Raw genomic sequence first — 22,079 nt, forward strand, 5'->3', positions numbered from 1 at the left:
CAGGAAAGAGAACAAAACTGTAAACTGATGCAGCAAAAACAAGACGGAGCTAAATGTCACCTTGTACACGTAAAATGAGTATTTGTGTCTTCATGAGAAAATCTGTTCAGCGTATTTACAAGCACTTTACACTTCTGATTCCTGTTAAAATCAGTTAACTACCATCCGACGCTCCTCGCCGCAGAGGCTTTGACAACGAGAACTAAAACAAACTCAGTCTCATCAAATGGCCGAACAAATTGGAGGCGGCGGCGATGAGACGCGTCTTTCAGGAGGCGGTGATTTGCAGCCCGGCGTTGTGTTTGTTTGTATCTGGGTCATTTCTCGCCGTGCCGGAGGAGCGAGGCGTCCGGGGGCTCCGGGTTGGCGGAGGGAGGGTTTGCTGCCTGTTAAGTTTGAGCGGCCGCTTCACGCTGCAGCAGCGCACTCACAACCCTACAGTGGGAGTTTACTCAGCTGCACGCCGGACGACGTGATTTATCTAAATCAGAGGAGCTCCCTGAGCCCGGCACAAGAGACGAGAGTCACTGTCACACTGTAATTCATCTCTGGTGTCGTCCAGGTTGCAGCACGCACACACACACACACACACACGTAAACACACACATGTGCACAAGGCAATCACACAAGCATAAAGAAACAGAAAGTTCTACTTCACATATATAACTTATTACAAAAAAACATCAGTGTTAATTTGTGGAAACAAAACAACTTCAGACTTTCTGCAAAACTTGACGCTAAAAATGACCTAAATATTCCACGTCTCAATAGTTCTGTGATTCCGGGCAATACCGCTTTATGTGCTGCACGTGTAATATCTAACGTATGCCCTCCTCGGAGCCACTTAATGAGTGCAGACACAATTTATGGGCGAGTTTGTGCTGCGACATGCCAGTAAAGCTGCACACCTCGTTAATGGCGCTGATATCATGAGCAGCTGCAGCCACGGAAAACAAAGTGTGAGCGACGCCTAACGTGCACAGCTAAATATTTTACATAAAACACAAAGACTTACTCTTATATCAGACATGGCTCATTAACGTGATGACATTTAAATTTGTTAAGCATTTAGACAAATAAACTTTGTGCAGTTTTGCATTGGTTTTAGTGGAAAATGAAATTAAAATGTAGTTTTAGCAATTCAGTATGCAGACATTAGAAGCTGCACGCCGTGGTCAATGGCTGTGCTTCTTGCCACAATTATCGCAAACGTTATGGTGCGCTCACACGCCGCCGAACCATGACACACCTCAAAGCGCCCGGCGTGGAGCGCGCCCGGCGGACGCCCAGGAAATACCTGAATGTTCCAAGACTCAAAGCTTTGAGGCGGGAGGTAAAGAGAGAAATATTTATGGTTCCGGACCGTGATTGTTGGCGGAGCTCGTTACCGCCGTAAACAACCTCCTCGCATTCAAAGAGACACTCGGTCGACCTGCCGGCCGTTAAACGATGAGAACATTAATCATTCACACGCTGAGGGGCTGATTGTGCTTTTGGGTGGAAAAATGTGATGTTTATCTTGTGAACGGAGATGCAGATAAATAACGTGGCCTGATGCAATCCAATAATGTGGCCGAAACTGAGGCTTGATGATGGAGCGTGTTTGTTTATCGTGCAGGGATCAGGTGAGATGAAAACTAAAAAATCTAAGTTGCACTCATGATGGGTAACGATGTCATGATGCAGCGGCCGTTCACCTGGACAAAAGATCAGAGTGTTCAAACTTGTTTAAATTAAATGTTCAAATGTATAAATCCATGGTCACACGTACACGTTCAGCTACATGTAAAATCAGCTTTTCTACTGTAACATCAACCTGCTCAGGGGCCACAGGTACAACTGGTACAATGCAGCTTTCCTTTTGGTCAATGTGAGATTGTACACTGTCCCTGTCCAAATATAAATCATACCATACCATACCATACCATAAAATACCAAAACATTGAATAAAGGCCATCAACAAAAACCTCTGGACATCTGATTGGTCTTAAACTGCGACACCCTACAGGTCCACACTCCAACTCTGGAGACAATGCAGCTTGATTAAATAACTGATAAATAAACTGATTGTATGTTTAGTTTGTGGGAGGAGCTTGTCTATAACTACTGAACCAATCAAAAACAAAGTTAACATCAGATCAAACAATGGAGTCTGAATCAAAACTAGAAAACAGTGTAAAACCATCATATAGTAACTAAGCGATACATTTTATTCTTATCTGATTGTTTGAAGTCCATTAACGCCCTGAAGCATTCACACACACACACACACACACACACACACACACACACACACACACACACACACACACACACACACACACACACACACACACACACACACACACACACACACACACACACACACACACACACACACACACACACACACGATATGTGAAGACGCTTCACGTTGATGAAAGGATGCTTGAAACAAAACAAAACTGACCCCAAACCAGGCTTAAATAAGTTAAAATCACTTGGTCTCAACCATCAAATCAAAATCCAGCCTTAAACAACTTCAAACAAGAAAAACGAGGCGTAAACAACAAGAAAGACGGTTCAAAAGGTAAACAAAGCAAAGAACTAAACCAGAAACTAAAACTATCATCAAAGTCTGCATGTTGATGTTGTTTTTCTTCCTGCTCTGTTCTTCCAGCCCAGCAGGTTTGACCAGCAGCCCCGTCATCTCCGACATCTCCCTGATTCGCTTGTCACCCGCCGCCGTGGCGACCGGCGACTCTCCGTTCAGCCCGCCGCACCCGTACGTCAACCCCCACATGGAGCACTACCTCCGCTCGGTGCACGGCAGCCCCACGCTGTCCATGATCTCTGCAGCCCGAGGACTCAGCCCGGCCGACCGTGAGTACGGCCCGACGTCTTTCAGTGTCCAGACGGTGGCGCTGGTGAACGTGCACACTGCTGAGAGGAGTTAGAATCTGAAGAGCCAGCAGCTGATTCCACTGCTGTCGATCTAGTTGACGCTACGATTGTACTGTGAGTGTTCTAGAAGGTCCCGCTCAGAGCCGAGTATCACCAACATTCTTGATCCAGACCTAAACTGAGTCAAAGACAAGTACTAAACCACGAACAAAGCAGTCCATGTTCACCATCACCAGTGTACCCCGCGATAAACCTCCACCAGACTCACACTCATCAGAAACCAATAAAGCCAAGTTAAGAGAAACCTCGTATTAATTGCTAAACCCTTAAACCAAGTCAGGATGGAAGATAAAGCCTGAGATCCTGCTCGTCTGTCCAGCGGGGAAACAGTGTCGTGGTGTGTTTTCATCATCAGACTGAATAAAGTGGTCGCTGGCCGGGACCTTGACCGGCCTTCTCAGGTGTTTTCATAAGACAGAGATCCTAAAATTAAAAAAAAACTAAAATATTGAGAGGAAATTGACAAAAGCAAAAGAGTGAAGGTAAATCCTTCTCCACCTCCTGGCCTCCACCTTTCCCCGGACGCCACGACAACTCTTCCTCCAGCGCAGGATTACAATAACAGATTGTAGCGCGGCGGCGAGACGCAGTATAAATCTTCTTTTACAGTCTGTCACTGGTAATGTGGCGGTGCTTTTAAACTTAAATCAGCAGCGGCGCGTCAGATCGGCTGTGATAAAGTCACATGGGAGGAAGGGAATGAGGAGGGAATGCAAATAGCCTGTTTAAAGATGAAGGTTCTGGTTTTTGTGTTTTCTGCTTTTCCTCCCCACTGCAACACTTTCAATGTGATTCCATTTGTGGAAACTTTTTGATTTTAGGCCTCTTCTTTATTTTTTTATCCTTTGACCTCCTTCCTGAACATTGAGAAGATTCCAATGAGGGAATTCAACACTTCAGAGAGGAAACTTGTTGAGATATGAAGTCAGCATGAGCAACACGGCTGCTTTTTCTGACATCGACGTGTCTAAATGTTCCCTGAAAGAGAAGTTAGGAAACAGGGGCCGAAGGAACAGGAGCTCCTGAAACGAGGAAAACTGCATCTTTTAGAGAAAATATGAGCGAGTTAGCGGCTGTTTGTCAATTTAAAGAGGCTCAAAACAACTGATTGTTGATTTATTCGTCCCAAAGCAACAGTGAAACTACTTCAGATTGTCTTAAGGATTAAATAATGTATATATTACATGTACGTTTTTAAGGTTTCACACATTTATCGAATGAAACTATCAAGCAGAGTAAAAAAAAAAAAAAAAGGAAAATTTCAAAACATATGAAATTGTTTTGAATTTGGAATCCCTCAGGGATCAGTTCTGGGTCCATTAAATAGCATTTGAATATTCAAGTCCTGTTTTGCCCTTAAGCCTGATTTTCACAGAATAAAACTTTCCATTACTAAAACTTTCTAGAGTATTTTTAGGACTTCTTAAGAAATAAAAAACAACAAAATTAACAGAATTTTTACTCAATAGACACTTTTCTTTCTGTGTGCACCTGTGTCTCCACCTTTAAACCCTTTGGAGCTCAATTCAACAAGACAAAAGAGATTTAGGCATTCAGGAGGAAAAGAAAAGGACCAAATCAAATCGTTCAGCTCCGAGGGATATTTACTCTCTGCTATTTTTGGAGAAGACAAAATCCTCCGAAGCCGTTTTTTCTTCTTTTTTTTTTGTTGCCAGTCTGCAGAGTTTGTGGCGGGAGTGAGGGAGGGAGGGATCACCTACACGGGCCGTTGCACATCAGCGCCCCCGCCCCGCCGCCCCTCGGCCCATTCAAAGAGCCGCTCAGTGTGAGGAGGCAGACACAGCAGGAATTCACCCTTCCCTCCCCTCCTCTCGCTACTCATTGACTCCCGCGAACACTTATCTCGCTTCACAATGTTTCACCAGACCAGCTCACGAGTGAGAATTCAACTCTGCAGCTCATTAAAACCAGCAAGTAGTAGAATTAACAGCCATTTGTAAATAAGACGACGCAGATGAACCACGGCTCTATTTACACCCATAAAAAGATGAAACTAACTACAACTGAGGGAAATGACCATGACGTGTGCCTCCACCCACAGTGGCCCACGAGCACCTGAAGGAGCGCGGGCTGTTCGGGCTTCCTCCTCCTCCTCCCGGCGCCAGCCCCGCTGAGTACTACCACCTCATGGCGAGCCATCGCAGTCCGTACGGAGAGCTGCTCATGCAAGGCGCCGGCGCCGCCGCGGGCGCTCACCTGTCCGACTACATCACGCCAATCGATGGTGAGTAAAGTCAGATTTCTCTCTGCTCTTCAAGAGGATTTAGTGGGTTTGAAAGTGGCGCTTCGTCGCTCCACGTTCTGGTGAATTTTACTCGTTTCTCTGCTACTAGTGAGTCGGGAAAACAACCATCCTTTCGCTTCTTAAGTCATATTTTGAATAATATTGAGCTTCTTAATCTCGGACAACAGAAATTAGGGCTTCAACGGGTTGTGCAGTGTGAGGAGAAGCTGCTGTGACACTGACGGAGCAGAATGAAGTTTCTATCCGGCCGAGTGTCCAGGTGGAGGATGAAACCAGGATCACAGACCAGGCGTATAAATAAAAAAGCCCCGTATACATTTTTCATGCCAGAAGGCTTCAAACAGCGGAGGGAACCGAGGGTGCTCAATGTTTCTCCTCGCCGAGCCTCCATCGGCACTTTTCCATAAACATAGACGACTTATTGTTTCCAGCGCTCGCCGGCCGCTTCGTGTCCGAGCAGGTAGATTTAATGTAACGAACGCCGACTTTGATCCCGCTCTTTGTTCGGCGCCTTAAAAGGGTCGGCGTGTCTGAAGGGGGAGACTGATGGAGGAAGGCGGCGAGTGGAGACGAAGGCCAGAGACGAGAACGACGACCCTGCGAGTCTCTGCGACGCGTCTCACTCTGACGGGACGCTTCCTTTGTTGGACGAGTCGATCGTGTGACGCTGCCAGCCGGCGTGACGCTTAACAAACCTCAGAGATTGAGTGAGATGTGGAGGGAAATCACGCACAATAAAAAAAGAAAAAGAAAGTTGGGTTTAGAAAGAAAGAATTCTGCATTTTCTCTCATTTTCTTTGAAAAGAGGTTAATCGTCTGCGAAAAGTAACAATTTACACAGAATGGCTGTGAAGGTTTCCTCTAACCCACAGGAAGATGGTTCTAATATTATTGCAGCAGTGCCAGTAAAAGTTGTCCAGGGGTTTTTAAGCAGCCGTGAACCTGAACACGCGGTCAGCCTCGCGCTGTGAATGAGCTGGCTGTGTTGTGGTGTCGCGGGCCAAAACGCCGGCAGGCTGCCAGCGGCGTGAAGCCGGCCAGCCGGCCTCACTAAAGCTGTCATAACCAAACACTGCGCAGGCTGCCAGGCCAAAACAAACGCAGAGCGCCTCTGGCTCCGACCCGACACACAGTCACGGCGAAGTTATTCACCCCGGCTGAGAAGAGGCAGGACTCCACCTGCCAACCGCAGGGGGCATTTCCAACTGTGGCGCAGGGTGAGACGCTGCACTTTCCGTTTGACAGAATGAAGCAGGCGGGACAGAAACTTTCAAAACTACTTCAACATGTATTTAAACTCGTCTTAAACCTTATCGACTCAACACCTTTCAAAACTTCTTGAGCAATTTAAACTAAAGACGCATTAAACCTGCCGTCAACGTCTCACTAAACTGCTGAGGATTCAAGTGGAGAAAAACAGTAACTGAATCTGAAAGTGCTGATTAAACTAAACTCACTCACTTCCTGCAAATCAAAGTTTGACAGTCGTTCAAAGGTGAGAAAAGATTGTGTCCGCTCCTCCTCGCTACCGTCCCGTCCACACACCCCCCACCCCCCACCCCCTTCCCCCCTCGCCACCGCTGATATAAATCATAATGGAGGAGGTGGGGGGGGGCAGCATTTCCATTGGTCCATTCATCAGGGGAAGCGGCGCATTAATAAACACATCTCCCCAGAGGTGAGAGGAAGTAACAGAGACGAATACATCTGCCAGTCCTGAACGTCCAAGAAGCCGCCATCATCAGCAGGAGGAGAGAAGCTGCTCCTCGCCGCCGCCGCCGCCGACACAAGCTACATTTCACCTTTACCTCGTTAAGTGTCCAAATTAGCATCGCAGCAACGCCCCAAACACTAATGTGTCTGGTAATAAACCTCTGAGGTGAGACATGACCGTCATCAGTCAGGATCCATAAGTCCCAGGATGAAGACTTCCCCCTCCTCCTCCTCCTCCTCCTCCTCCTCCTCCTCCTCCTCCTCCTCCTCCTCCTCAAGTCTCAGAGCGCCACTTTCCAAACAGCTAACATATGTCGGAGATGAGACGGAATGCGCTCCGAGCCCCCATCATTAAGGGCGGCAGTGAAAGCAAACAAAGCAGAATTAATTGCGGTTTCCAGAAGAAAAAAAAACTCTCCATTACTGAGTTTCACTCGACGGCAACCAACGTCCAGCGACTGCTGGAAAACCTTTAAAGGTCACAAACTGGGAGGAAAAGTTTGTATCTTCACACTGAAGGTGATTCATTCTGCAACGCCGCTCATGTCTTTTTTGAGAAGCTTCGTCTCTCCTCATATTCCCGGCATGTCCTCACTGACGTGCATTTCTCATTACGTAACTGCCAGACTGTTTATGACATCTCCAGATCTCAGACGACCAGACATGAGAGGTAGAGAGACGAGAAAAACTCGCTCGTTCTGCAGCCAGCTACACGTTCCTCTTATAAATAAACCTGAAAATCTGCACATTGAGCAACAATGAGGATCACATTTATATCTTAAAATATGAAATTAGTCCAACTGTATATATAATATAATGTCTGATCTCATAGATTCAACAGGTCATTTTAAAAAGGGTTAAAAAAGAGGAAAAGCAACTGGGAGCTGAGGAATAATTGTGTGTAACAACAATGAATTGATCTATAATAATAATAATAATAATAATAATAATAGAGGAAACTCTTAAACACTGATCGCCCGGTCAAAATTAAAAACTGTCATTAAACCTGTGGCTCAACAACAAGCACAGCTAAAAAATTAACATGAGTGACAAAAAGAACATGAAGTGCAAATCCTCCACAATAAAATCCGGATTCCTGTTTGAAGTGACGAAGACGTCTGTAGAACCTTCCATCATGAATCACGACAGTTTAGTTTTCACAGCCTGAAGATGTTTCAGGTCCGTGTCTGAACTCACACGTCAGAGCAGCAATCGATCAGCGCTCTGCATACATTTACACACAGTTGAAATCAATTCCCTGTAAATTGCCCTCATTTAGCACGCTGTGATGTTTATCTGCAGTGATTACAGAGAATTATTGGGGGGGTGATTGGTTGTGTCTGAATGTTAATGAGCTGGACGGATGTTTTCGTTCTGCTTTCTGACCGTTCGCTCAAAAAACCTTGAATGAGGACATTATAGCCCCCAAATAAATAAATAAATAGGAAAAGAAACATTATTAAGTAGATGAATAGATTTTAGCCAGGAAAATAAAGAATAGTGATTATGAAGGTCACAATTTTAAAACACTTCATATTAATTAATCCACTTCTTAAAGAGACGTAAAAGTAAAAAAAAAAATTTAATTTAAATATTTGGTTTTTGCTTCTGTTTAAAGATGCAGAGTCTAAAATGAGTCTCCGGTTCCTCACCTGCAATCAAGATGTAGTTCGAGGAGAAAGAAAGCAGCTTTTATGTCGCTTTCCTGCATCAATTAAATATAATATAGACGTGAATCTAAATTCACCCCAGGAAGTAGAACAACTTTAATAAAAAGCTCCTTCCCATTGTTGTGCGGCAGCTTCAAAATGTGTGTCACTGGGACGAGTTTCCACAGGAAGTAGGTCGCTCCGCCGCCACGCTGAGCCTCCAGTTTACACGCTAATAACCACTTAAACTAGCTAAACCAACCGCCGACCCACCTGTGTGTCCGCAGTGTCTCGCTTCTCCAGCCCCAGGCTGACGCCGCGGCTCAGCAGGAAGAGGGCGCTGTCCATCTCGCCGCTGTCCGACGCCAGCATCGACCTGCAGACGATGATCCGCACCTCGCCCAACTCGCTGGTGGCCTACATCAACAACTCGCGCTCCAGCTCGGCCGCCAGCAGCTCGTACGGCCACCTGTCGGTGGGGGGCCTCAGGTGAATATCCAGACTGGACCAGAGGCTAAAACGTTTATATTCAGTTAAGTAAGTGTAATAATGACAGGATATTTTCTTCCCCCCCCCCCCCCCCTCGCAGCCCCTCCTTCCCCTTCCCTCACCCCATCAACCCTGTGGCCTACCAGCAGCTCCTCTCCCAGCAGCGAGGCCTCAGCGCCTTCGGCCACACGCCGCCGCTCATCCAGGCCCCGCCCACTTTCTCCGGCCGCCAGTCGGGCCTCGGCCTCTCGTCTCTGCCCGCCTCGGTCCACAGCGGCGACCCGACGTCCAAGGTGAGGGTGGAACGCTCGGGACACGTCGCGGCTCGTCTCGGTGGCCCGACCTGCGGGTCGGAGTCGAGTTAGTATCAGGTTTCACTGTGAACGTCACGCCGTCAGGTTCCCGCTCAAGCGATTTGCTCGGCGGAGAAAAGAAACGCAGCGAGAGTCTCTCAACAGTGAAATCTGAACGTCCAAACATTAGAGTTGGTTTTGAAAAATTATCTGCAGCATGTAAATAAACTTGTAATATCTCAGAGTCGTTTGGGATTCGTGCTTCAGCTGAATTTGTGAGGATTTTAAACGTTCTCTCTTCAGAACCACGGCGGCGACCCGGCCGTCAGCAGCACCGTCGAGCCCCTGATCACCAAGAGGTCGAAGGTGAAGGCTGAAGCAGACGGACTGAGGCCGTCTTCTCCTTCTTCACCGGTGAGAAGAAGAAAAAAAGCCCTGAAATCATCTGAGTCATATTCTGCAAATTTGCCTTCCTGAAGGTTCTCCAGCAATATTGATCGTCTCCACACCTGGAACGACGCCCCAGAAGTTTAGAAAGTGTGTCCTCTCTCTCCCTGGCTTGTTCCAGGTTTTAAAAAGTGTGTTGCGCCAAGCAGCCAATCAGAAATCAAACCCTATATAGTGCCATCGGGGGTTTAGCCAATCACAATCAAGGTAGGCTCCTCCCCTTTGACTCCTCCCACAATCAGGCAGCTCTGCTCTGGCACATGGCGCCACGAGAGGAAGTGCTTCCTCCTCTTAACCATAGATGGGCGTGTGTGGGCGGAGCCAGTCCAGCTCACACAGACACAGCAGATTCTGAATGTAGCTCCTAGGATCCAATGTTCTAATGGAGGAGAATCAAGGAGGAGCTGGAAACTTTGAATATTTCTGGACCGACCAGACCAGGAGGAGGTGAAACCATTTTTAATTTAGAAAAAACTGAGCTGCAAAAAGATCTTGAACCGAGGTCAAATTAAAAATGTGAATACTGAGGAAAAAGTTGAGAAAATGTGAGACATTTGAGAAAAGAGAGATTAAATAGACGAGGCCCCTTCACAGTAACTTTTACAATCTGGATCAACGTTATGAGATAAAACTTGACTGACGCAGAAAGTAGTATTATTTGTATTTATTTTTGAAGAAATCCTCAACAGGACTTTGACTTTCTCTGCTGCTGAGGACGTGGGGCAGTTTGTTGACGGCGTCTTCCTGTGCGTCCTGATCTGTGGCGTGAATCGCAGCCTCTGTTGACCCGACGTTAAAACCAACAGGGACGTGGAAAAACTCCACCTGATAAGAGCTTTCACCCCCCCCCCCCCCCCCTCCCTCCCCGGCCCACTGTAAACTGTGCCACGGCACTTCATTTTCATGAAATATTGGCCGGGCTTTATTGTCATCTGAGGAGCCTTTTTCTCTTGCTTTTGACAAATTTGCGCGTCGTCCCCGATAGCGAGCAGGTTTGGGCTTGATGCATGGGGACGGCGCCGCGCGCAGTCGTCTAGGGGCCTCCAGAATTGATGAAGATAGCGTGTGTGGGGCAGGCTAACATGCTGCAGTCAGCACGTTGTGTGTGTGTGTGTGTGTGTGTGTGTGAGTGTGTGTGTGTGTGTGTACACGCTCTGTCTTTGTGATTTGAATTGTAGATATTTTATTTTAGGACGTTTGGACAATATAGTTATTTAACTCAACAGCTTCTGATCTAAATCTAAAAATTTCAACTTTAATTTATTTATATTTTTAGGAAAATGTGATCAATACTTTTACAAAAAATCAGCAGCTTTTGGAGAGAAACACTAGTTATAAAGTTGGGATCTTTTTTTTATTAGTTTGAAAGACAAAAAAAATCTTTTTATTGTCAGTATATTAAAAAAACAGATTTGAAATCTCTTCATACGCAGGAACTTTTTGGGATATTTTACACACAATTTTTTTATCTGTTTTAACAACAAGTTTAGACCTTTACACTGACTTTGGACCTGGTTCTAAACTAAGTCTAGTTCTGTTTATAATTTTGATCAGTTTCAGACCAAGTTCAGTTCTATTTCTTTACTAATTTTGACCTGCTTCACACTAACTTTAGACTGTTTTTTAGACTAACTTTAGACCATTTTTTTTTTACTAATTCAGTTCTGATTTAGACTAATAGATTCATTTGCACTTCATAAAGATCCATACATTGGAGACTTTTTGAAAACTTTTCTCGCAGTTCTTAAACAAGACGACGTGTAAAAAGCTCTAAATGTTTTCAGAAAAAGAAGAATATTTTAACATCTAATAGTTTATACTAAGTGGGGAAGTGAGAGATGATGGGGGGACGTAACCTGTGTTGGATGCTGAGGATGGAGCTGCAAGGCAGGAGGAGGAGGAGGAGGAGGAGGAGGAGGAGGAGGAGGATAAGAACTAAATGCATTTTTGTCGACTATCAAATGAAATATGATCAATATAAATTTTGCAGTATTTATAGTTGATATCAGTTGAAATGATCTCCATCCTCTCTAAACCAGTGAACCCAGTCACGTCGTGTTCATTCTCTCGGACATACAAGTGTTGAAAAGTGAGTGTGGTTGTCTTGTGTGGTAGTTTTGGGTTCAGCCGGATGAATTAGAAGTCTCCAGAGTGTTTGTGGTGGAAGTTGTCAAAACAAGTGTGATTCCTCTAAACGTCAGTGGAGCGCGTTGGACCCTGTAATTTGACGTCTCTCTCCACTGCATCGGCTCAAACGTTCTCAGCCGTTTCCACGTGTCTCCGTTTGAGACGACTGTCCGGTGTGACCCGGTGCCCGTCTCCCCCGCAGAACCACCTGCTGGACCTGAAGGACGACGGCGACCGGGACGAGTGCAAGCAGGAGCCCGAGGCCGTTTACGAGACGAACTGCCACTGGGAGGGCTGCAGCAAGGAGTACGACACGCAGGAGCAGCTGGTCCACGTGAGTGAACCAGCCGAGACGTCTTGTTCTCGCAGGGAAGCCGCGATAAGATCCGTCAAAGCAACAAGCTGAAGCCAAAACGACAAATACAACAATTCCAAAACCTGCGTTGGGGTCGTGTTTGGTGTTGTTGACTACTAATTTACTCCAAAGAAGCATGAATACAACAAATAAAAGTCCAACTTATTCTATATTCAAACATCAGTGTCGTCTGTCCCTTTAACAACCATAAACGAAGCGTCTCTCCGGCGAGTCCTCCGCGGGACAATCTGACCGACTTCAGGTTTCCTTCCAGCCTCGGTTAAAAAGGCCTCAAGCATTCCTGACTTGCAGTGAAGCAAAGAGAGGCGAGGGGGGATTAGTGGCCCCGCCGTCCGTCACTGCTCAAACTCCCGAGGAGGGGCCGTTTACAGACCTTCAGCGCTGCAATGCGAAGCGTCTTCAGACGTCCCCCGTCCACGATTCCCCAGCTTTGACGTGATCCCTGTAAACAAACGAGCGCGCGGTTGACGTGACGCTCGGCCGCGTCGCTGCAGCGCCATTGTTTTCTACCTAATTGAGACCACATTTCTCATAAACCCGCTGACTTCCTCTGCTCTTCCTGGCAGTTTCACTCAGTCTCCATCCAGATTTGGAGAATAAACATGAAGCGAATCACTTTTCCAATCAGTCTTATCCTCATCTTTCACACCGGTTGCTGCGTTCTTTTGAGTCCTTTTCATTTGCACAGTAAACTTTGCAGCTCGTATTCAAACCAGGTTCTCAACCACACTCAGGCATTTTCCTTTGATTCTTGATATTTCACTTCTCATATGTTGTTTTTTTTTTGCTTTAAACATTAAAACACTGTCAGTATGACGATGTAATCAGTCAAATTTCTTGTGTAATTTAAATTATAACGCTCAAAACCAGACAAATAACAACGTGCCAAAGAGGAGCTTCTAGTTACTGTGCCCTGCACATTTCACCGTGAACATAATGAGTCAAAAATCAGCTTGAGCAAGAGTTATTATAGGAAAACTGTAAGATTTGCTGGAGAAAAATATTTGGATTTCAGTCTGAAAGAGGCTTTTCATTTGAGAAAATCCTAATTAGAGGGAGTGTAACTCCCTAACACTTTCCTCCGCTGCAGCCGTCCTCCGAGATTCTCTCTGATAAGATGGATTCATCCAGAAACATCCGGCCGAAAAGAAAAGAAAAAAAACATGAGAGCCTCTTAGTGGACAAGCCTTTTTCTATGTATGTGTGTGTGTGTGAATGTGAATGTGTGTGTGTCCCACAGCACATCAATAACGACCACATCCACGGAGAGAAGAAGGAGTTTGTGTGCCGCTGGGACGACTGTTCGCGGGAGCAGAAGCCTTTCAAAGCTCAGTACATGCTGGTGGTTCACATGCGCCGGCACACCGGGGAGAAGCCACACAAGTGTACGGTGGGTAACGGACGGCGCCCCCCGAGGGCAGCCGCACATCACACACCGCGTAGACTTAACACACACACACACACGGGACGGATTATTTAGGAAAAAAAAGAGGAAAAGAAGAAGAAGAAGACGGAGGCGTCAGATGTTTAATTCAAACGACATCATTCTGACTTATCAGTGTTTTAATTAGGAGCCGGTCAGAAATGTCTCCAGTTTGTACAGAAATTTACGTCGGCGCTGCCTTGAATAAAGACAAATTATGAAAAAAAATGACTGCAGATGTAGAAAAAAAAATCCTCAAAATGTTTTGTTTATCAGTGTTTTCTCAGAAAAGTGGACAATGTTGGCCATAATGCTCTGAGTCATCATTAAAAAAACACACATAACATCTGTTTTAGGTCCAATTTTGCCTTAAAACTCTGAAGTAAATCTTCAATTTGAATTATTTTGAATTCATTTTTTGTGCTGTCACAACTTGAACCTCAATAAAACTTGATTTTCATATTTCAGTGGCATTAAAAGTGTATTAAACTTTAGGAATTTCTTTGTTTTGTGCATTTATTGGTCTAAAAATGTTTGTCTGATCAAAATCTAAATCGCAAGTATAGTCAAACATTTAACCACACAAACATTTACAATATTTCATGTATTTATTGAAAATGTCCATTGACATTCCTCAAAACTGAAAATGTCAAAGGTTTATTGGACTTTTATACAAAGATTGTCGTCTGTATGAGTCTGGAAGTTTAGTTTATAACAAAAGGCCAGAATAACTCAGACTCTGTTTCTTTGCAGTTCGAGGGCTGCGCTAAGGCCTACTCCCGCCTGGAGAACCTCAAAACTCACCTGCGCTCGCACACTGGGGAGAAACCGTACGTCTGCGAGCACGAGGGATGCAACAAAGCCTTCTCCAACGCCTCGGACCGAGCCAAGCACCAGAACCGGACGCACTCCAACGAGGTGCATGATAAACTAGACGTAGATGAAACGCTCCTGTGCAGCAACACCTGCAGCCAGATTCAATCACGTCGCATTTCCCTCCACCAGCTAGCGTTTAATTAAAACCTTGACTATCAATTGAACTCCTTTCCGTTTATAATTTAAGCTGCAGGAGTGTGTGTGTGTGTGTGTGTGTGTGTGTGTGTGTGTGTGTGTGTGTGTGTGTGTGTGTGTGTGTGTGTGTGTGTGTGTGTGTGTGTGTGTGTGTGTGTGTGTGTGTGTGAAACCTGCTGACTCGGCATTTCTTTGCGTCTGCAGAAGCCGTATGTGTGTAAGATCCCCGGCTGCACCAAGCGCTACACCGACCCCAGCTCGCTCCGGAAGCACGTGAAGACGGTCCACGGCCCCGAAGCCCACGTCACCAAGAAGCAGCGCAGCGACGTCCCGCCCAGGCCGCCGCCGCCGCCCCGGGAGAACGGCGAGAACGAGACGGGGCCCAGAGAGCGGATCCAGCGGGACGACAAGGTGTCGGACAGCAGCTCGCTGAGAGGGGTGGAGGACTACCTGCACGTCAAATCCATCAAGACAGAAAACTCTGTGGTGAGACGGCCGGGAGGTTCCTCCACAATGACCTCAGTACGATACGACGGCGCTCTAGAGCCACATTGTTCAGGGTTATTTTACCAAAAAGGTCAAATCTTAATGAAGTCAACCAAACTCCTACACTCACACTAACTCTGCTGCTCCATGATCCTCACTTCTCCCGTCTCTCTATTTTCTGACTTTCCTCCTGGACAGACGTTGCTCAGGTGAGCTCACGTGTGAATTATTATCCAACATTTCACGTTGTTTCATTTTCCGCCGTCGTTTTGTGCTTCATCCTCATCAACCCTCTGGAACCCGGTCACCCGTAGTCGATGGATAACTGGAGCCTGAACAGGGCAGCTTATGAATGCATGAAGTAAATAAAGCTGAAGTCAGAAGGGGGACAAATGTTTCCTGGGCTGGTTTGTTTAAACTCGGAGCTTCAGATTCACAGAAATGTTTCTTAAGCTTTTTTTTTTTTTTCTTTCCAAAAAGGAAATGCGATCACATCTCGTGGTGATTGCTCGCAGCCTTTCATCCTGCACATTTCTAATTCACAGACAGACTAAGACGGTCTGTAATCTGCAGCGCGCCCCCACCTCTTCAACCCCCGTTCCCCCAAAAACACTCATTATTCACAATTAGTCTGGGGGAGGATAAAAGAGGCTCTGATTCACTGTTTTACATGCCATGTTAACCACCACTCCACTTTTGTTCTGTTTTTGAAAAACAAACCGGTTTCGGGACAAATAGTTGTGTGTTTAGTTTTTTTCCCCCTTGCTTGTCTCATGCTGCCGTCTCGGCGTCCTCCCCCATCCCGTCCTCCTGCAGATGTATCAGTCCAGCCCTGGCGGTCAGTCATCATGTAGCAGCGAACCGTCACCACTTGGCAGCGCCACCAACAATGACAGTGGAGTAGAGATGGCGGCCCACAGCGGGGGCAGCCTGGGGGACCTGAGCGCCCTGGACGACCTGCCGCCCGCGGAGTCCCTGGGCTTCGAGGAATCTGCCGGCGGGGTCGCAGCGGTGGGCCTCCACGTCAGGAAGCAGCTCGGCACCAGCCAGCGCCTCGAGCGCCTGAAGAGGGAGAAGCTGAAGACTGTGAGGGACTCCTGTCGGTGGGCCAACGACCCGCCGCCCGCCGTCCTCGGCACCACGCTCCCGCCCATATCAGCACGAGGTGAGTCGGGGGGGGTTCCATCTGCCCGTGTGTCTGTAAACAAACATGGCCGACCCATAGTGGTTTCTCCCGTGGTCCGTTTTCTAGTTTTATCGTCCATATCAGTCGTTTAATAGTTGAGACTCTCTCCTGATAGCATCCGATTCGTAATCAGTCCAGTCAGTTTCGCCTTTATAGCGTTTCGTTTTCTGCACACGTCTGGGTGGTTTCATTACAAAAACAATCAACAGCGCCTCCCCTTGGCCCGGCACTTTGACTGCTGGGGGGTAAAAATAATCCTTGATGATTTGCTCCAACAATCATGATCTTCAGAAGGAAGAAGGCAGGACTGTTTCTCTGCTACCGGAGCTTTTAGGTTCAGGAGGTTTGTGACGCTGCAGGAATCAATTAAAGCTCTGCAAGCGAACCAAAACAGGAACTATAAAGCTGTTCAGTGCTGTGAAAGTGGTTAAAGCGTCTCAGTGTTTTCTCTTGTGTCTCGGCAGGGTCCCTCCTGGAGAGTCAGAGTATCGGTGGAGGTCCGCTGTCCTTCCCCGGTTGTGGATCGGGTGAACTGAGCACTGGGAAAATGACTCTTTTGGAAAACCTGTATGAGCGGCGCGACAGCACCTCCAGCACCCTGAGCTCAGTTTACACCCTCAGCCGCCGCTCCTCGGGCATCTCCCCCTGCTTCTCCAGCCGCCGCTCCAGCCAGACCTCGCAGTTCGGCGCCAACCGGCCCAACAACATCAGCGCCGCCGACTCTTACGACCCCATCTCGGTGGACATCTCCCGGCGCTCCAGTCAGACCAGCCAGTGTGGGGGGGGCGGCGGGGGAACGGGCAGCTTTCCAAGCCCGCTGAGCCTGACCCCGGCACAGCACTACCGCCTCAAGGCGCAATACGCCGCCGCCACCGGGGGCGCTCCACCGACTCCGCTGCCATACATGGACCAGATGTTCCTGAAGGCTCACTCGGGCCTGTATGGAGACGCCAAGCAGTACGGCAGCTACGACACCCGCAGCCTGATGCCCCACGAAGTCCCGTCGCACGTCCCGCGCCGAGCCAGCGACCCCGTCAGGCAGACGCCCATGGATTCTCTCGGCCAGCCACAGATGCAGCGCTACAGCAGCATGGGCGCTCTGGGTCCGGGACTGACCACGCGGCCCCACCCGCCTCCCGGATTGGACCGCCGACGCCTGTCCCAGCAAGGCGGACTCAACCGCTACCCTCACAGCCTGCGGCCACCCAGCATCTCGGAGAACTCCAGCATGGAAACGGCGAGCGGCTTTCCCGACAACAAAGACACAACCGACAGAACAGCGGCCAGCCAACAGGATTTCCCAGGATCCTCCGCTCTGCAGCAGCACATGTACTATCAGATAAAGACTCAGCCTCTGTCCCACAACAGCCCGAGGCAGCAAGAACAGACGAGCCAGTCTTTACTCAGCAACGGCATGGCCGGCGTTCAGTGGAGTAAAATGCCTCCGGGAGGTATTGACGCCTCGCAGGACTACAGCAAGCTGCAGCAGAGGGGAAACCTGGCTGTCCTCCAGCAAAGCCACAACTTTGGAGCTCTGAGTCACAACCTGAGCCGCCAGCAGGCGACTCAGACCGTCACAGACACGATGCAGCAGCGGCGAGTCCGACTGCTCTCTGACTGCTTCCAGCCGCCGAACCTCAACGAGGCCTTGAGCTCTCGGTGCGGGTTCGGCGAGGACTACGACCAGAACGGAAACGCCACGTATCCGGCTTGCAGCAGCGCGGGAGCGGCGAGCGGGAGCGTGCTCAGCCCCGGCTGCAAGCAGGAGCCGTTTCACGTGGAGGTCGTCGACATGCACTTTGCCGGCGTCGAGTTTCAGCCGATACAAGTGAAGGTTGAGGACTGTGACGGACTGGTTTCTATTGCCGATCAGCAGAACTGCAACTTCACCTCCCAGAATCCTGCAAATCAGAACTGTCTGCTCCCCAGACCCCCCACAGAGCCGAAGTCCATCGGGAGACACAATTCGGCCGTGAAACTGATGCAGCAAACCCACCGCCCCACCAACACCAACCCAGACGCTGCTTGTGCGCCGTCCAGCAGGAGTTCAGGCCCGCGTGGCGGCAGTGGTGCCGATGACAATGCCATGTACTACACGGGACAGATTCAGGTGTTTGAACCCAATGGGAACATGGCTGATCTCAACCTGCCTCCGTTTGGAACCGACGCGGAGCCTCACAGTCCAGGGGGAAGCCGCACGGCGAGCGACGCCGCCATGGAGCCGGCGCAGATCGACTTTGAGAGCATGCTGGACGACGGGGACCGGTCCAGCCTGGTGTCGGGGGCGCTGAGTCCGGGTCTGCTCCAGAGCTTGTCCCAGAGCTCCTCGCGGCTGACGACCCCCAGGAACTCGGCCACGTTGCCTCCGGTGGCGGCCGGGACGGGGAACATGGCCATCGGGGACATGAGCTCACTGCTGACCGCCCTGGCAGAGGAAAGCAAGTTCCTCGACTTAATGTCTTCGCCACATGTGACAGAAAACTTCTGACGGAAACGTATTTGCAGACATTCTGAACTCTAAAGACGCTGCAGATCCGCTTCTCCTTCTTTTCTCTGCTAATTATTTAAAATGGCCATTTCCTATCGTGTTTGAAAAGCCATAATTGAGTTCTTTCTGCCTAAGGTAGCGACAGTAACAACAACAGGGTTCTTTCAGTCACCGTGCAGGTCTGCAGCGTGAGCCGTTTACCAAGTGCCTGCCTCGGCCAGAACCACATGCATCCACTGCATATCATCGTATTTAAGACGTGATCATGTGACGCCCGCCTGTTTGGAATGTAACTCGTCACCTTCTGGTTCGAAGCGTCAAACACGCCAGCAGAGGGGTTTACTGTCACCGTCCTCAGTGGGCCTTCGTTTGACTGCTGACATTAACTGTGATGCTTCACACACACTCACACACTCACACACTCACACACACTATTGTTGACTGGAAACCTGGACTCCTGCATTGATCCAGCGTACGTTTATAGCGAGAATAACGTTGAATGTGTGCGTAGAGAATCGTGCTTCGTTTCCTTTTATACGTTGTTCCGGCAGGTTGTTGTGCTGGCTGTATGTAAATATCATTTGTACATTTTTAAGAAATACAATATTGATTTCAATTTTTTTAAACGCTTGTTGCTGGTGTCGTCTGTGCAGTCCATTCAATTACGAAGAGGAAGCTGCAGCAGTGCCAACAAGCATTAAATGCAGCTTATGATGTGTTTATTTCTATAAGAACAACTGGGGTACGATTCATATATATCTGCAGGTAGACGTGGCACATGATATATTCAGTCTATTGATTAAAAAGAAAAACATATTGCAGATGTGGTGTGATCCAGATATTCTCACAAACTAATCTCAGTGTTATGTGCAGCTTCATCTGTGGATTAATAGAAAATGAGAGGGGAAAAAAGTGGGAAACGTTGTGGAAACAGAACAAACAGTGTCAGAAAGTGAATGAGTTAATCAGGATGCGACCAATCAGCATTCAGAACCACACCGATACGAGAGAGAAGAGGAAGTTATCAGTTAGATAAAGTGAACGGTGATTCCTGCGGCCCGTCAAATCGATTATAAATTGCTGAAACTCTGCAGTCGTCCCTGCAGGGACGATGTGGTTCAGATAAAACCACCCGGGTCACGTGACCATCGGAGACGTCGGCTGCTCTCAGCGTCAGTCAGATCCAGTCTGAGCGCTGCGTTCATCTCAGAGTAAACATTATTATTCATCAGGCCGTCCCTTGATCGCCGCCTGTCGGAGGAGCCGTGTTGATCGCCTCAATAATTCAACAACAAAACTTTTGTCTTTGAAGCCACGTTCCCGCGCCGACAACGCACTTTCCTCAAGCCTTTCTTGTCGGGTTGTCAAAGCGAGGCGCTGCACATTTTACACACGCTTTGAAATAACTTCCTCTGACCTCGTCTCACCTCGGCGGCGGAAGCAGGTTTGACATAATGTAAATCCTCACTCCGCGCTGATGAAAAGGGACGCTAACGGGAGGGGAAGAGGCGAGTTGTGTGCGGAGCGGCCGCCGCCACGGTTAGCCCGTGTGTACTTCAATATTGGCTCTGACACGGCGACCCAGAGGACGCCGCTGCTGAAACCACATAAAACACGGCGGCTGAGAGGAGCGGGAGGTGGCGCGGCGCCGAGCCTCCGCCAGAGGAACAAATGATTTTAGTCTGTCAGGGAATTCAGCCGAGGATACGTTTGATCTGCAGCCCCTGATTGCTTTTGCCACTGGAATTCCTTATTCTCTCTGAGATGTGAAGTGGGAGAGAAAATAGCCGCGGGCTGTGAGATCCTACCAAGAGGTGGAGGGAAGACTTGCAGGGATCGTGCCTTAACCAGCAGCTTCACTTATTGATGGAGATAAGTGAGTGAGGAGGAAGAAAGGCGAGCCTGAGCATGAATTATGATCGTACTGTAACTTTGCCATTAAAAATATGATGTTGGAGGAACATTTTGCAGCGCAGCAACAACTGAGGTCATCCCTCCGTCACGTCCAGTGTTTAACTAAGCGATTCTCCAGCGACTCGGGGAAACGAGAAGTTTCAGGGCGTTGCCGTGACGACGAGCTGAAGATAGACTTGAGTTTATTTCTCACTTTAAACCCTCAGAACAGATTTGAGCTCTAATAGCTTTAATGTGTCACGTAAACGCTTCTATGTGTTATGTTGCAAAGCATCCTGGGTGCAGCACAAACCTCGAGGAAAACAGGAAGCTCAGCCAAAGACAACGAGGTGATATTAAGATCTGCTTCATATTTTATATAAATCATGGCAACGAATCCAACAACTACTGGTTGAAATGTTGTTTAACTGCTGGATGACTATTATGCAAATGTTTGGAATGTAACTTGGACTTGACCTCGTTTTGAAGACTCACATTACAAGCTGTACATTTATAAGGAAAATTCAGTTTCTCTCTTGAAGCACACTGAAAGTTATGTAAATAAAGTTAATATGATGAAGCTGCAGTGCAAAACGACTTCAAACCGATTGAGTTTCAAACAAACCTCTTCAAGGTTTCAGTGAATTTAGAAGAACAACAACATAAAACAGATGGAACTGGAGTGTAGAAATGAAATAAAAGAGATATAACGTCAGTCAGAGTGACATTTTAAGAGCTCGGCTCCGCCGTCCCCCATCGCTGTCGCAGGTTTTACAGCCGGTTTAACGGCGCCGCCTGCCGGGAGTTTTAAGGCCTTCGAAGCTCTTTGTGAGGGACGAGCTTTCAAAACAGACGATTTCCAACGCAGCTGCCTGCAGTCAGGATCACACCGACACGTGGTTAAAACTGTCCGATAGTGAGAACCGAAGAGAAACAACTTCTAAATAACGGGAGGAGCTGTGTTCAGGATTAATGCAGATTAACATCCAGGTTCAGTTTTGACACCATTTTTAAATTCACACTCATGTTGAAACGTCTGGAAAACTCTTTGCAGAAAAATCCAGATTAAAAAGCCCAGATTAGCTTGGGGCAGAGTGAAAGTGACCTCCGGCGTCCCGGTGACACCGCATCACATTACTGCGTTATTATCACACATGTGACAGTCTAACAAGGCCGGGTCCCTCCTCCAGCGCCCCCTGTCACCACAGATGATGGATAGCGCTCCGCGCTCGCTGATGCCTCTTTCATTTCTATTAGACCGAGATGTAAATTCTCCCCGAGCCGGACGA

General features: G+C 47.9%; 1 protein-coding gene across 1 annotated transcript in view; it reads left to right on the top strand.

Moving 5' to 3' along the window:
- Positions 1-19,428, top strand: part of LOC308147752 (zinc finger protein GLI2-like) — a 48,899-nt gene extending 29,471 nt beyond the window's left edge. Inside the window, exons 4-14 of the mRNA XM_080520082.1 lie at positions 2,660-2,862; positions 5,006-5,188; positions 8,859-9,060; positions 9,161-9,353; positions 9,657-9,767; positions 12,130-12,261; positions 13,544-13,693; positions 14,480-14,644; positions 14,942-15,223; positions 16,040-16,388; positions 16,874-19,428. Of these exons, the coding sequence (XP_080376208.1) occupies positions 2,660-2,862; positions 5,006-5,188; positions 8,859-9,060; positions 9,161-9,353; positions 9,657-9,767; positions 12,130-12,261; positions 13,544-13,693; positions 14,480-14,644; positions 14,942-15,223; positions 16,040-16,388; positions 16,874-18,897 (3,994 nt within the window). The 3' untranslated portion in view covers positions 18,898-19,428. The remainder of the gene's footprint in view (positions 1-2,659; positions 2,863-5,005; positions 5,189-8,858; positions 9,061-9,160; positions 9,354-9,656; positions 9,768-12,129; positions 12,262-13,543; positions 13,694-14,479; positions 14,645-14,941; positions 15,224-16,039; positions 16,389-16,873) is intronic.
- The last annotated feature ends 2,651 nt before the right edge of the window (positions 19,429-22,079 follow it).

Source organism: Blennius ocellaris (assembly GCF_963422515.1).
Source record: "Blennius ocellaris genome assembly, chromosome: 24".
Classification (NCBI taxonomy): domain Eukaryota; kingdom Metazoa; phylum Chordata; class Actinopteri; order Blenniiformes; family Blenniidae; genus Blennius; species Blennius ocellaris.